The sequence below is a fragment of the Bombus vosnesenskii genome, unplaced genomic scaffold (assembly GCF_011952255.1).
Source record: "Bombus vosnesenskii isolate JDL3184/JDL3185 unplaced genomic scaffold, Bvos_JDL3184-5_v1.1 scf7180000013311, whole genome shotgun sequence".
NCBI lineage: Eukaryota > Metazoa > Arthropoda > Insecta > Hymenoptera > Apidae > Bombus > Bombus vosnesenskii.
The window spans coordinates 185,755-200,622 of record NW_022882959.1 but is presented as its reverse complement, the minus strand read 5'-3'; the positions used below and the strand labels follow the sequence as shown (position 1 = coordinate 200,622).

Genomic DNA, 14,868 nt, shown 5'->3' with positions numbered 1-14,868 from the left:
AGTGGCCGGCGAAACAACCGGAACGACGATTCTTTCGTTCAGCGCGAAACATCGCTTCGGTTTAATTAAAGCCGCAACGTTACGTAAGCTTTGAGAATCAGTGGATCTTTGCATGCTCGTCGATCGTTGGTCCACTCCTCGAACGCTGTTTCCTAGCGATCCTCAGACCTTCGTAATTACTGTCGTTTTAACGATGGCCCATCCTTCACACCGGCGCGGCGACCTAATTCCCGAGTGCTTTTCCCACTCGATCCTCCAACCCATCGCGTCCTTTCACGTTCTCTCTTCTTTTTCGCTAATAGAACGATTTACTTTGTTTTTCGATCGGCCAGCACAGGATGATTCTTTTTAAAAGCTCTCGATCAACCGGTGCTCGAGATTGTTCAATTAGCGCGATAATTAAGTCCTTGCCCTCGGCCCACTTTTTACTTTTTCAAACACTTTTTAAAAGATGGCCCGTTGTTCGTCGATATTTATTAAATACCGTGGCACACAGAGTTATTTTGGAAAATAAGCGAGGTCGCATACAGAGATATGCAAATTCTTTATAAACTACGATTAATAATAATAATAATTTGTTCGATTTCGATCTGGATCTCGCGGCCAACAAACCCCATACTTCACGATCGTTACAGTTACGTTTTTTCGATACGCTACCCTTTTAGCATTATACGCTATTTATTGTTATACGTTAATAGCCTACGTCGGAAGTTACGTTTGTTCCTCGTAAATGCTGGCCGATTATTCGGTGATCGTTTAGAAGATGTTAATCGACGAATTGGGTGGATGCGTTGGAGCGAAGGCTGCTAGATTCTATGCGCTTTAAGATAAGAGGGGAATGAAATGAAAGGGAAATGAAAGAGGAAATAAGAAAGCCACTTGGTGTTTGAAAACTTGTCGCACGTATCTGGCAAAGTTTCGTCGAAATATTTCAAAGCGAAACAACGTTGCCGACTTTTCACGGTCGTTGTTCGTTTTGTTCCACCGATATGCCTATATTTGGAAGGAAATCGATGTCCAAGTTGCGACAAATTCACCAGATTCGCTCGAAACTCTGCGAGTAATTCGAATTGATAAATGACTCGTGATACGACTGTACGCCCGCATACATCCATTTTGCATCGAGCTTTTGTCGGAGTTTAACGAGCCTCCATTCGATCTAGCCTGGCAGGAGAAATTGCGACGGGAGTCGATGAATTAGGAATTACGAACCGTGTAATAATTTTCCAACTCGCCGTCCATTTCCTCTCTCCTGCGTATTCCTGCTTATTCGTTGTTACCGCGGTATCGCCATATCTTTCATATCTCGTCTGTTGGCTGCGTTTCACTTTTTTCGCTGTGTTACGATCGTACCGTAACGATTGCCGCGTGTCTCCTATCGTATCGTAGAATGTCTAATCAAGTTATAAAGTGGCGGATCCCGTAACGATCGACGTTGTCGTAGAAACGATCGCTTCTTACCGATTAAATTGCACAGCACGCGTTCGAAAGCAATAACGAGCGATCGGGCGAGAAAACATCGGCCATAAAAGGCTGACCGTAACGGACCGATAGCTAATAAGCCGGAAGAGCGAGCAGCGAGCAGCGAGCAGCGAGCAGCGAGTTTCGGCGTCGTCCTTTGCGAAAGCGAATAGCGCGTCATTTCCATTCCTACGGTAGATATCTAGTTTCCTTTGGCTTCATTCACTTCACTTCAATTCACTTTCTTTCGATAAATAGATTTTTCCGAGTCACGGTTGTCCTCTATCCCCTTAGCGATTGGAAACGTTCGTGAAGATTTCGACGCAACGTATTTCGTTAGCGGAGAACGATACTTTTTCTGGCAAATAAAATACCGCCGCATACATCAGAAAAATTGTTCGCGAAGAGTCGTTGAGACTGTTAAACCCTCGGATATAACGAAAGCTTACCGATTTCATATTTACATATTATTGGATACTCTGTATTAGAGAGAATGCTCTTTTACCATCGGCGCATGTCCAGATGGAATTGTAAATCATTTCGATGATCGTTAAGAGCCACTAGCGTAACTTTTCCCAACTCGCTGGTTGCTAAAATCGCCGCTTTCCCAAGCGATCGTATAAAAAGTCAACCAGATCCTCGCGATAATCAGATCAGGCTCGCAGAACTGGAACTCGACTAATTTCCAACTTGGTTGTTCCCCTTCTTCTACGAAATTCCCGGGGAATTATCGGACGTGGCTGTTGGAAGCAGAGGGAAGCGCGCAGGGTAGAATGGCAAAGTCGGTCGGTTCGCGTCCCAGAAGCCGTCCCGTAGCGATCGTGCCAGCCGAAAACCCGGCGCGAGCGTGTCGCGTTCCGTGTGGCTAGGGGGTGGCGTCCGCGCAGGGGATGCCAAGGTGCAGACGCCCCCGGTGCTGCCGCCAGCTTAGCGGAGACTGGCGGAAAGCGGGAAACCTGTTCGTCCACAGTTCATCACGGCCTCGCAAGCCGTTCGAACGGACACACGGCCTCGTCGCGTTCCGCCATCGCCGATCCATCTCGTCGTGTAAACAAAATCCACGGCCTCGCGTATCGCCAACTATTCTCTCGTCGTCGAACCGCCATCTCCTCCAACCTCGTGTTTGTCGAATCGATCGCGTCCAACGAGCACCGCGTCCGATCGTTAGCGTCACGTGTCCTGCCAATCTTCTCCTTCCTCGAATCAAACGGATCGAAAGGACTAAACGGTTGTCTTTTATTATCGATCGGCAGGTTCGACCGACCGATCTAATTTTCGACAGCCACAGAGAATTCTTTTCGATGAAAAATTCTCGTTCGGCGGTAGAGACCGGTCGATCTTTGGTCGGACCCGCGGCGGATAATTACGATGACTCGTTGAAACGAGCTGTGACAAGGGTGCCGAGCGGATTCGAAACACGTGGCCTGAGTTTAGCCGCGATTGTTGCGCGATTCGCTAAATCCCGAGCGTACAAGCGCCGCTACGTTATGTCAGCGAGTTGTATGGTAAATTGTTTTCGTCCGACGTGAGTCGTACAAATAAAGAGTATGTAAACTGAGACGTTTTAAAAACAGGCGTTTAAAGTTTACAGGAAAGAAGGAGAGACAGAAGAGAAAAAGGGGATGAATGTGGAGAAAGAACGCTTTTTAAAAAATATCGTACGAACAAAAGCATCGTGGTTCGTTCCAGCAATCGACAAACGTCAGACCAAACCGATCGGAATCTAGATTAGAATTTAAGATCAAAGAGACTGGTCCGAGAAACATCGTCAAAGTTGCCCTCTTGCGTGGGCTCTCTTGCGTTAAGATCGATCGTGTTAGAAAGTGCGATAGAACAAAGTGTTTCGTAGAGAACTGCCCCCGTGTTGATCGAAAGTGAGACAGAAACGAGTTCGACGAGTGTTTGCGCGATATTTTGCCAACGATATGGGCGATCGAAGAATCCGTTAACGAAACGTTGACCGGAAATAGAAGGACGTTGCAAGAGCGAATCGAAACGAGAGCTTGCCGTCGGATACGATGACGTGCGATACACGTCGGGAATCACAGCACCTGTGGAACCTCGAGGTAAACCGTTTACCTTTCTACATACCTATCCGTTATCCGATTTACCTTGAATATCGCATTCCCTCGAGCATCCGTCGAATCGAATAGTTTCATTGCTCACGGGGATACTGGTGGAAATCCGCAATTACTCTTTCTATCCTATCTCTATCCGATACCAAAGTATCTTTTACTCATTTTTAACCGCACTATCTTCGTTCTAAAATTATACTCATAAATCGACGATTCGATCGTTTCATTCTTTACAATCGCTATAGTTGCGTATGCAGGTCAACGATGCGAGTACATCGCGAATGTTTACGCGTTTAAAGAAAATTTCAATTTGCGAAAATCTACAGTATACACACACACACACACACACATCTCCGATACTCGTTTCTCCATTTTCGGTACAAACTCCTGGCGGTTCCATTCCTCTTCGTAAAAAGGTGTACGTAGCGAAAGTAATCAAGCAGAGCCGAGCCGAGACGAGACGAGACGGAAAATTGCAGCCAATCAAGATTGTCGGAAAAGCACGATTCGAAATTTCTATATTCTTGGCGATGCGAACAAGGCGAACAAGGAAGGCGTTACGAGACGAACGGACGAACGTTTCGACGTCTTAGTCTCAGTCTGCTCGATTTACCAACGTTTCACGCCAGTAGTACAAGCGCAGCATACGCCCGGCATTGTAGGGCTTCCTCGCTACTGCATACTTGCAGCAACGAAGCGAAATTTGATAAAACCGAGCCGATCCGAGACTACATTTTTCCAAGATGAACACTTTGTCGATGTACCAGATGTTCGAAAGATGATTACCGGTCACTTGGACGTAGCTTGTTACGACCGTTCGCGGAGAGACGCGGTCGCGAGGAAAACGCGTCAGCGAGAGGCGTAAATTCTCGCTACGATTCGGTGAATCGACGCCGCGAAGTAGTCGTTCCCCTGTTTCGGTTAAGATAACAGAGGTGGTTAAACGAATATGACACAGTAGAGTAAGTTATATTTTACCGTTTATTCCAACAACTTATAACGAAGGCAATTACGCTGATACGGTGGAAGGATGTTGACCGTTCGAAGGATGTAAAATCAGTACCGTCTTGGGAGACGATGCTGTATCGGAGGAGAGCTAAGGATGGGTGTGTCTAGCGCACGAGACCATCGGATTTGTTGGTGCCGATGTTAGTTAAGAGAGTGAGGGAAATAGGCTTCGTTGTTAATTGGTTAAACGTGAGAAAAACTAACTTTCCCTAGTTAAGCCGTGGTAGACAATAGTCTTTGGAAATTCTTCGGAAACAGACGTTCGTTTGGTTTGAAGGACCTTTACTAGGAAATCTATGAGATTTATGGAAGGTACTTGAGGCTATTGAGGGTACGCAGTGAGTATCCGAAGACATCTGGTTGCCATGTTGCCCGCGGTGTGTGGCCTGGGCTAGGTAGAGTGTTACGCGACGTAACATAGCTGTTGTTTTATCATCGTCGCATGAATTACCTCGATGACGTTATTATCGTCGTATGATTTTATCGATCGTACGATTTCATTATCGATTAGCGGTAAACTTTCGGTAAATACAGGATTATCCGAAAGAATGTATTACGCGTTTAAAATACTTGCACGATGGAATATAGTATCGCGTCAGAGCATAAACCGTCGTGCTTGTTAAAAAGGACGTTGAAAAACGCGTAGAAATTTTACAGCGATAAAGTTAGGAAAATATAAAAGTATCTTTGGCAATTTTTCTCAAACAAACAATACGAATAAATCGATTTATCGGTTACCACACGCTTAACGTGTATGCATATGTAGAGATGTGCATGTAATCGTGCATAATCGTGCATAATCGTGCATAATCGTGCATAAATCGTGATCCTACGTAGAAGGGGGTCGCAGCTTCGCATCCTTGGCCAAGTGCAGAGGACCAGAGTAGATCTAGTTCCAGGTTGTTTACACTGTGCCGTTACTAACGCGCTACTTACACTGTTGCGCTTAACGAGTTAGACCGCGAGTTGGTCGATTAAGTTAATCTACGGTAGCTGTACCGTTAACTGTAACGACGATTTAATAATTCTTTGCCTGTAATTGCTCTCGCTAATAACATCGAACGCAATTAACGCCGAAACGCAATTTACGAATAAATTTCCCGCTGTGATTATATCGTCAGATTAGTGGCACGCCGTTGCGAACGGTGGTTCTCAGGTTGTGCTTCGTTTCCGGAAACTCGATGTCGATCGATTGAAATTGTGCGGCAGATTCGCGTGATTTTGAAATATCCAACGGGATAGATTTAATGTAGTTTTATTTGAAATAAGGTATCGAGAGGGAAAGTGTAAAACGAACGAGTTTAATCGACCGAGCGAACGATCGATCAATTACCGATGAGAAGCTGGAACCTGACGTTGAGGAAAATATAGTTGGCGATAATTAAATCGTAATGGGATTTAATTCGGATGGAAGGAAAAGGGACGACGGTATTTTATCACGCGAATCAACCGTGTGGCTAAATTAAAGTAGTAAATTAGCTTTTCAATTACTTCGATCCAAGGAAACAAACAGCCACGGAAGAATAAAACGACTGACAAGATTGGACAGTGTCTACATATGTATAGCTACCGTTAATAGCCGTAGAAAATAATTAGACTAAATAATTAGATTACCGGTCTGTAATAAATGAACAATTTTTATATTGTAATTTCGGAGGAACCGTTCAACGAACCGCGACCAACGATATTTGCTTTACGCTGCATATATCGGTCATCTTTCGATCAGCGTTCGTCATTTATATTTCACCAAGGTATTGTTTCAGCCAATTCCCTCGTCGTAATCCCGTTTCGTTCGAAATTTAATTTTCTCTACGACGAGAAAGCACGTACGAATTTTGTAAAACCAGCGGACACGCACGTTTTACCGGTTCGGTAATTTTTCGTTATTTTTCACATTGTGCAATCGCGAATAAGAGGAATCGACGCGAAATGCGATTGTTTCTTTGAAAGTAGCCGAATGAAATTTACCGATTATCTTCCATCTATCTATTACGTACGCAAATTATAACCATCTTCGATTATATCTATAAAAACGGAAATATCGATAATTGCAATTACGTATGATGATATTTATTCATCTTGGATGAAAGGGTCGAGTTAATATTATTACGAACCGTGCAAAAATCTTACTCTTGGGCGCACAAATACGGGATACGTAGGACTTTCCAAATCCAAGACTTTGCACATTTTGTCCACGTTATAAGCTGAATAATACGCGTAGAAAAAGTAGTTTGTATTTCTAATGCACCATTTCGAATGCGTCCGATTCGTATCAACGACGAAACAAAGTTCCTGCAAGAGCTTCGATTCTCTTTTCCAATTTCAGACTCCGAAGATGTGGAAGAATCGCACGGAGCCGTGCCTCGTCTCGTCCTCGTTCGAGCAGCCCGAGTCACAGAATGGAAATGCAACCGTGCAACGTGCCGCCTGCAACTCGTCCAACGAATCGCCTCGAGAGTCTCTCGGTTCAGTCCCGAGCACGTATAAGACGATCGTTGCTCGAACCAACGACGTTCACCGATGAATCCGACTCTGTCCTTACGACTCGCGTTATCCCAGGAAAATGGCTGGCTGGGAACGGTGAAACGTGCAACGCAACTCGCATCCATATCTAACCTTTCGATATCATCCGTTAGCCAGCTAAAGCAAAGTGGATTTCCCTGCTCCTTCGATGGCCCGGCGGAATCTGCGACGGAACCTGCGACGGAACCTGCGACGGAACCTGCGACGGAACCTGCGGCGTAACCTCGTCGACGAGGTCGTCGAAGTAGCGGACGAGGACGTCGAGCAGCGGCGCGGATCACGGTAACGGGACGGGAAGGGAAAAAGAGCTGCGGCGAGAAAGATGGAACTAAACGAGACGATGGAAGAGGATTCGAACAACAACACCGATCTATCGAGTCTGTCGGACGTGCTGGTCGATACTGGTCCATCGAATCGTTCCACGAATCCCTACGAACAGCAAAATGGCCACGAATTGGAACACGCGATTCTTCTAACGGTAAAAGCCATGGTAATGGGTTTCATCATTCTGTGCGCTCTGTTCGGCAATCTATTGGTGATCGTGTCGGTAATGAGGCACAGGAAGCTTCGCGTAATTACCAATTACTTCGTGGTCTCGTTGGCGTTGGCCGACATGTTGGTGGCCATTTTCGCCATGACGTTCAACGCGTCGGTCGAGCTGTCCGGAAGATGGCTGTTCGGCTATTTCATGTGCGACGTGTGGAACTCGCTGGACGTGTTCTTCAGCACCGTTTCGATTCTTCATCTGTGCTGCATCAGCGTGGATCGATATTACGCGATCGTGCAACCGTTGGACTATCCATTGATCATGACGAATCTTCGACTGAGCACCATGCTGAGCGTGGTTTGGTGCTCGCCGACGGTGATGAGCTTCCTGCCCATCTTCGCCGGCTGGTACACCACCGAAAAGCATCTCGAGTTCAGAAGGAATTTTCCGGACGTGTGCGTGTTCCAAGTGAACAAACTCTATGCCGTGATTAGCTCCAGTGTCAGTTTCTGGCTGCCTGGAATCATCATGATCGCCATGTATTACAAGATTTACCGGGAGGCTGATCGTCAAGAGCGGATGCTCTATCGGTAAGTCTTTTCTTTCTCGTTCGTTTAACGCTCTAGGGCAAACAGCCACGCAAAATTATAGTTTACAGCGGCGCTACGAGTAACATTACGATGGTATCGTTAGAGCAAGATAATCGTTTAATTCTCTCTTTTTATTCTTTAATCGCGCTACGTTTGCAAAGGTAAACCCAGACGGTGCGTCTTTATCCGTTTACGAGTATCCTAAACATGTTATATCGTTCGCCGTTCAACCATTTCTTTGCACTTTGCCAGCCAGCGGTGTGTAATAATTGGCCAGGCGATCATCGCCGCTCTCAACTACGTACGCCGTATAGACGGCGAAGATTTCGATCGTATAAAAGATATTCGATGAGAATTTTAAATCCTGATTTTCGAGGAATTTCGGCTAAATCGAATCATTCGATGGAACAACTCGATCGTGATCTTTCCTTCCTCTCGTCTTTCGTCTTATCTCGTTATACGCTTCGCCGTTATTTACAACTTTACTTTGCCGTTTGATATCTTCGAATCTGAAATTTGTTCGGCCTCTACCTACCAACTACGTTATGAATTCTTCGAATTGAACGTAATCTTTAGTTTTCAAAGTAAACTTTAACGCTTTGTAACGCGTGTTCGATTTTCATAAAATTCGTGAAATTCGTAATTGGATGAAATTTTTCATCGCAGCTATTCGTACGTACGAGACGAGATTAAACTCGACTCTTTGGTATCGAGTGACGCGAAACACCGTCGACTTCTCCACTCGTCCTTCTCTCCACCTTCTAATCGATATTCCAACGTGCTCTCGATCTCTTTCGAATCTCGCGTATTTTCAGTTCTGTTCAGTCGCCACTACGTTAAATCCATTTCTAGATTGAAACGGCTCATCCTGCGTGCAAACCGGCTTCGACCGTGCTCGATATGTCAATTTCGAAGATAGTTGCACCAACAAAGTCCACTAACAAAGGACTTGTTCTACCGCTGAAACGCGTATTTCATCCGTTCTTTCGTCGTTTCATCGTATTCTCATAGCAACTAATTCGAATCGTCTCTCAGCACGGTACGTCAAATTTACGAAATGAGAAATATTTTGCATTCTAGGAACAATTGCTTACTTCCGCGCTCCTTACAGATATCGGTAGCAGCTGCAGTGATCAAATTTTCCGATTTGATTTTTCTCGGTAATGGGCGAAGGACCGCGTTGTTTCTCCGCGAAACCGTTCGGCCGAGACGATCGTTTCCTGACGCTCGACGACACTTTCCGCGTCGGTGGCATCGGAAATATCGGAACGCGGTGGTTTCTCCCTTTTTCTCGTCGATCGGCAGTCGTCGGAAATTGGATACGTCGACGCGAATGTTATCTCTAGCTGAGAACATTTATGCATCTTGCAAGAGTTGCTTGATTCGTCGACGCGCGGAATTAACGTCGCGTTGCTTCTTCGATATGTGTACGTGCTGCTATGTACACCGAGACACGAAAGTCTACGCAGCTAGTGGTGGTTAACGAACGCGTTCGAACGGTCTTTCTTATATCGGCAAAATTTCAATTGCAATCTCTCTCTCTTTTTTAAAGAAAATATATTTTATAGTCATTTATGTACTAGTACTACTTATGTATAGTCATTTATATATATAGAGTACATACGGAAAAAGGAATTGGTAAAGGTGGTTGGTCGTCGTTCGTCGGGCCTCGAATACTCGATGAAACTCGAATTAAACAAGAAATAGGAGTATGACGTTTGCTCGGAGAAATAAAATTAAGCGATCCACGTATAAGAGACAGAGCGAACCGCGGTTTCGATTAAAAATTATTTCCAATCACGATCGTTATTCCTCTGTCTACTCGCGACGCAGAACCTCGTTCGCGTGTATTTTACGTCTGTGTCTTTTTGGCAAACGATTTCACCGTCGAGATACGGAACAAGTAAAGAATGAAAATCGTAATTAAGGATCGCGAGGACCGAGCGATTACCGGGACGACACGTCGCTGGTTCGCGACGTCCATTTGCTCCGTCCAAGTAGAGTAACTTACGAGAAAGGAAGAGAAAAAAGAAAAAGAAAAAGAAACAAAGAGAGGAAAAGTATCTCTTAAATTTTGTTGCTTAAAGGAACGCAGATGTTGCCGGAACCGCGTTTCCTTTATCGCAGACAAATGGCGGGCAAAAGTTAATTCAACGAATTCGACGTGCTTCTAAAAGCTTACACCACACGATCTTATATATAGCTTACGGTGGTTTACGAAGTAAATTAACGCTGTAAATGCTGACATTCCGAAAAATTTGACAGTCCATTTATCAACTCTGTTTGACGAGAATTTCACGAATAAAATACAGATTCTAAAAGAAATAATTTATCATTATGATAAAAATGCGATACGATAGAAAGCACCGTAAATCCTTCGTTTCTCACGGCGAACAATTATCGTATAATCGGGAATACCTTTACGCTTTCACGTTTCTATCAAGCGTTCTTTCAGAGATTTACGTCCCGCCGTTGTTCAGCGTAATCGTTCTAGCAACGAAACCACCACTACCATCGCGTCGAAGATGAGACGGAGCGGTCGGAGCTTGCAAATGGGAAGGTTAGCACGTCATCCACGAGGAGGGACGAGGGTCGGACGGTGTTTATGAATCGATCCTGCAATTCTAGCAGCCGAAGGCAGATGCCTTTTGGTCTGCTTCTTATATTCTATTCTATGTGGCAATGTCAAACACGTTCTTCGAACTCGTCGACTTTTCTTCGACGAAACGAGAAAATCGACCATACCTGTGTTTGTTTAATTATCCATCGGATGAAAATCGACCATTGACAGCGTTCTTCGTCGAGGTCCTACACGCGACGATACAAAACACGATCCGATACTCTGATCTTTGACTAATTTTTAAACTCAACTTTCTCGAAAGTCAGACTCGAAGCGAAAACATCGTGTTCTACGTTTTCGACCCAATAATAATAACTTTCTGTCATCTGTCCCTGTATCCTTGATTTTCGTCTTATCTCGAATCACGAAATCTTCCCCGCTTCGTTCGTACCACGAATTTACTTGTTAACAATTGAATATGCGTATATCGATCGAGGGATAAAAAGACCAAGTTAAGCTAAGTTATATCTAAGGCTTTAGAATAAAGTTTTTGTTTTTCGAGTGCAACGCAGAGTGCGAATTTTTTCTAGATTTTCAAGCTTGTTCACAGCCAGAATGGGTTAATGTAACTGCATTACGCTTTTTGTTCTACGACCGTGGTAATCGATCAACGTTCTCGAAAACAACTGTTTTTTTTCGGATAGTGTACAAAAATTGAGGTAAAACCGCTGTGTCGTGTGCTACCATCCGCTCTTTTCCAACCTACTATATACGTATATTCAACGATATCTGTGCAATCTATCGTTTCTGTTATGAAATGTCCAAAAATTTCAAGGGCAAAGGACCGAAAGGTTTCATTTATGTCGCGATTTAGATAGTCGCCTTTTTATATCCTGTTACGTTAATATTTTTCACAGTCAAAGTTTCGTTCCATCGAACCGCAACTCGACGACTAACGATTCAACGGAGAAACATTTGAAACATTTTCAAAGTTTATAACGCGTTTTACGATATCCGATCGAATATTCATTGATTTCGAATTGCAGGAAGAGCTCTCATCTTATAATTATTCTACTTTTCGTCAATCGGTGTTCCGATAATGGAGCTTCCACTTTCAGCTTCCTGTTACAAATCGATCCGCCGAATTATGCGTCTCAGAATAGAATTAAAATAGTAAAACCTCGCTAGAAGCTTCTAGAAATCAATTTCCCGTGAATACGTAAAAATTTCGCGATCTAAATACAAATGGAAGGTCGGGTAAATGCTTAAATGCATGCGCATAGATAATAATCGAACGACTATTGAACGTATTCTTCGCAGGTTTTCGATTTTCGAGACGCTCTCGAAAATTCAGCGTCTCAGCGGTTCTCGAGCTTCGATACCGGGAGGAGTCGAGCCAAAGTACTGTTTTACGTCGTGGCTACGAAATTGCCGTCGATGAAATTTTTAAAGGGTCACACGTCGTCGATTCATAGGCATTCACGGCCATTCATGGCCATGCCAGGACGAAAGTGGTGCGTCGTAATAACTCGATTCGATCTAGGGGTGGAGGTCGTTCGTCTGGCTAGTCTGGAAAGCAACTATTCGCCAGCGGGGCAGGCGCTGAACTTTGTCGGGAGAAGGAATCTGTACAGGAATCTGTAATTCGTTTCTTCTTCCCTTTCTGATCCGCAAAATCTTCTATCTTGTAATATGTAATTCTCGATATATGTCATTTTGTTTTCACATTATTCTACTACTTGACTTTATTTTAAGGAATTAACGATTATTACCAATACTATCAGATTACTATCTCGGACAATTATTAGAAATTATTACGAATATCGCCAAGCTTAACAAATTAAGAAGTTTATTGCGAATATTATTAGATATAAAAACGATTTATACACCCTCTGTAAATTCCCTCATTTTATACGAAGCGAATGGAAAATTGTATAGTTGGACAATCGCATCGCATCGTTATTTTTAGCAACTTTGCTAACCACGGCCGAGTTATACGTTTCTACAACGTACTCGTTATTTTAACAGCGGTGTTAGCAGAGATGTTTAAACAAGTTTTAGATAAAAAAAACTTGTGTGGTAACACGGCTAGCAGCTCTACAATTTGAAGAAGTTTGTTTCGATGAAACGTACTCTCGCAAATATTTAAATAATTTCAATACCGTAAATTGCTGTTCAACGCGTACGTAATAAACGAGTTAAATTCTATCGAAAGACCAGTTGAAACAAATGAAAGAGCAACGTTACAGAGATTGAACTAATAAAAAGCTATAAACTGTAGAGATTAAACAATTTTATGAAATGTAGATCTTTATAGGGAAGAATAGTATGCTCGCGTGCCTGCGTCCAAAAAATCGTTAATCTTCTACAGCAACGATATCGTATTTCGATTTTCTTCGAGTTTACGACAACCTGTAAAAATATCACGTCCACCTGTCTTTCGAATTCCTAAAAATTCTCAATCTGCTACAAATACTGTGGCGTCCTAGTTTCTAAAAATGTTCACAACCCAGCGAAACAACGTGCTACGCATCCTGCAACTTTGACAAATTTCCATCCTCGCTGAAACGGCACTCCGTCTTTGCTCTCAATTTCGAAAAATTCCCAAATAAAGCACATAGAAAAATTGCAACGGTTAATTAGCATATATTTTTCGACGAAAGTAACGATAATTCGATCTCGTTTGATACGACGCTTTCTAAACGACTGTTCTCGATCTGGCTTTCGTAACGTCTGACCGATATCTACCTCTCTGGTTCGTATCGTCTCGCTTGCTCAGTAACGATCCATCTTTGAATCGTCTTCAACTTGGAAACGCTTCCAATCAAACGACGTATCCAACATCGCAAGTATATACTTAACGCGCGATAATAAATGCAGCGATGTAAAAATACTCTTTTCGTAGCCGGTGTACATGAAACGTTTTCACTGGGAATTTGAAACTTCATCTTTTCCACTCTCTACGAACACCACGATCTCGTTGCTTGCCCTGCGATACCCAAAACCGCTCATCCACTCCTAAATCATAATCTCTTTAGAAACTCGTCCCTTAGAAAAGCCATCCCTCTTATCCTTCTACCCTAATAAAAGTGATCTACATCTCAGATTTTCCAAGATCCACGAACGAGTTTCGTTGAAACGCCGTCCGAAATTTCACGAAGCCTCTCGACGGTATTCTCTCTCGGCTGCAAGTCTCTTCGTGACCTTATATATATGATATATATATATATATATAGAAAGAGAGAGAGAGAGAGAGAGAGAGATCGGCTCGGTATCGATGCAAAAGTCTATGGCTAAGTGGCTTGACTCGAAGAGGAGCGCTCTTTAAATTCCGTTCGAGGTTCGAGCGCGTTGTCCCGTGGCCTTTTTGGGTCAGCGCAAAATTTATCGAGCCGTGCCGTCGTTGAATAACAAACGCCGGTGGAAACGGTTGCTCTTGAATCTATTATTTCCCGTTTGTTCTCTCTCTCTCTCTCTCTGTCGATTAGCGACTCTCGATCAGCGATGGTTGGTTGGAGTCTCAATTTCGAAACGATCTCAAGATTCTGATAATTCGAGTCCTTTCGGACCAGTAAACTCTTGCGGAAATTGAAGCCAGCAGGCTGAAGAATAAACTATTACGTATCTTACGTTATTACTCGAAACTGTCGCAAGATTCGCTTTCGAGTTTCGTTAAGCGAGTCTGAATGGAATCGTGTACGTACTCGAAGCGATTGCAAGCGTTTCTGTGCGCATGATCCGATCGCCTGCAGTTCGTAAACGGGGTTAGGCCGTCGTTGGCTACGTCCTACTCCCTTCCATGAAACTTTTATCGTTGACAAAAGCAGGAACGAAGGGAGAATTGCGACGAAGCGAAACGTTTTGTGCAAGTTTTTTTTTCACGTCGCCGTTGGGCTATTATTAATGAGATCTTTACGCTCCGCGTGAGTCGATTCCACGTGTTTCTCGCTTCAAATCTAAATCAAGGATAGGCTGATACGCCGATTTTTCCCAACAAAACGAAGAAATTCGATAAATTCGAGTAAAAAAAAAAAAAAAAAATAAAGAAAAAATGCGCTCGTTAGGAGAAATCGGTAGAAACTATTCTCTCTCGAACGAGATGATGTCAATGAAAAGTGTCATTCTAGATTTCCAACATACTCGTTAAAGAGAATTCATCCCTGA

General features: G+C 43.6%; 1 protein-coding gene across 1 annotated transcript in view; it reads left to right on the top strand.

The window, feature by feature from the left end:
• The first annotated feature begins 7,366 nt into the window (after positions 1 to 7,366).
• LOC117234954 (octopamine receptor beta-1R-like) overlaps positions 7,367 to 14,868 on the top strand; it is a 46,976-nt gene continuing 39,474 nt past the window's right edge. Inside the window, exon 1 of the mRNA XM_033496545.1 lies at positions 7,367 to 8,144. Coding sequence (XP_033352436.1) covers positions 7,390 to 8,144 — 755 coding nt within the window. The 5' untranslated portion in view covers positions 7,367 to 7,389. The remainder of the gene's footprint in view (positions 8,145 to 14,868) is intronic.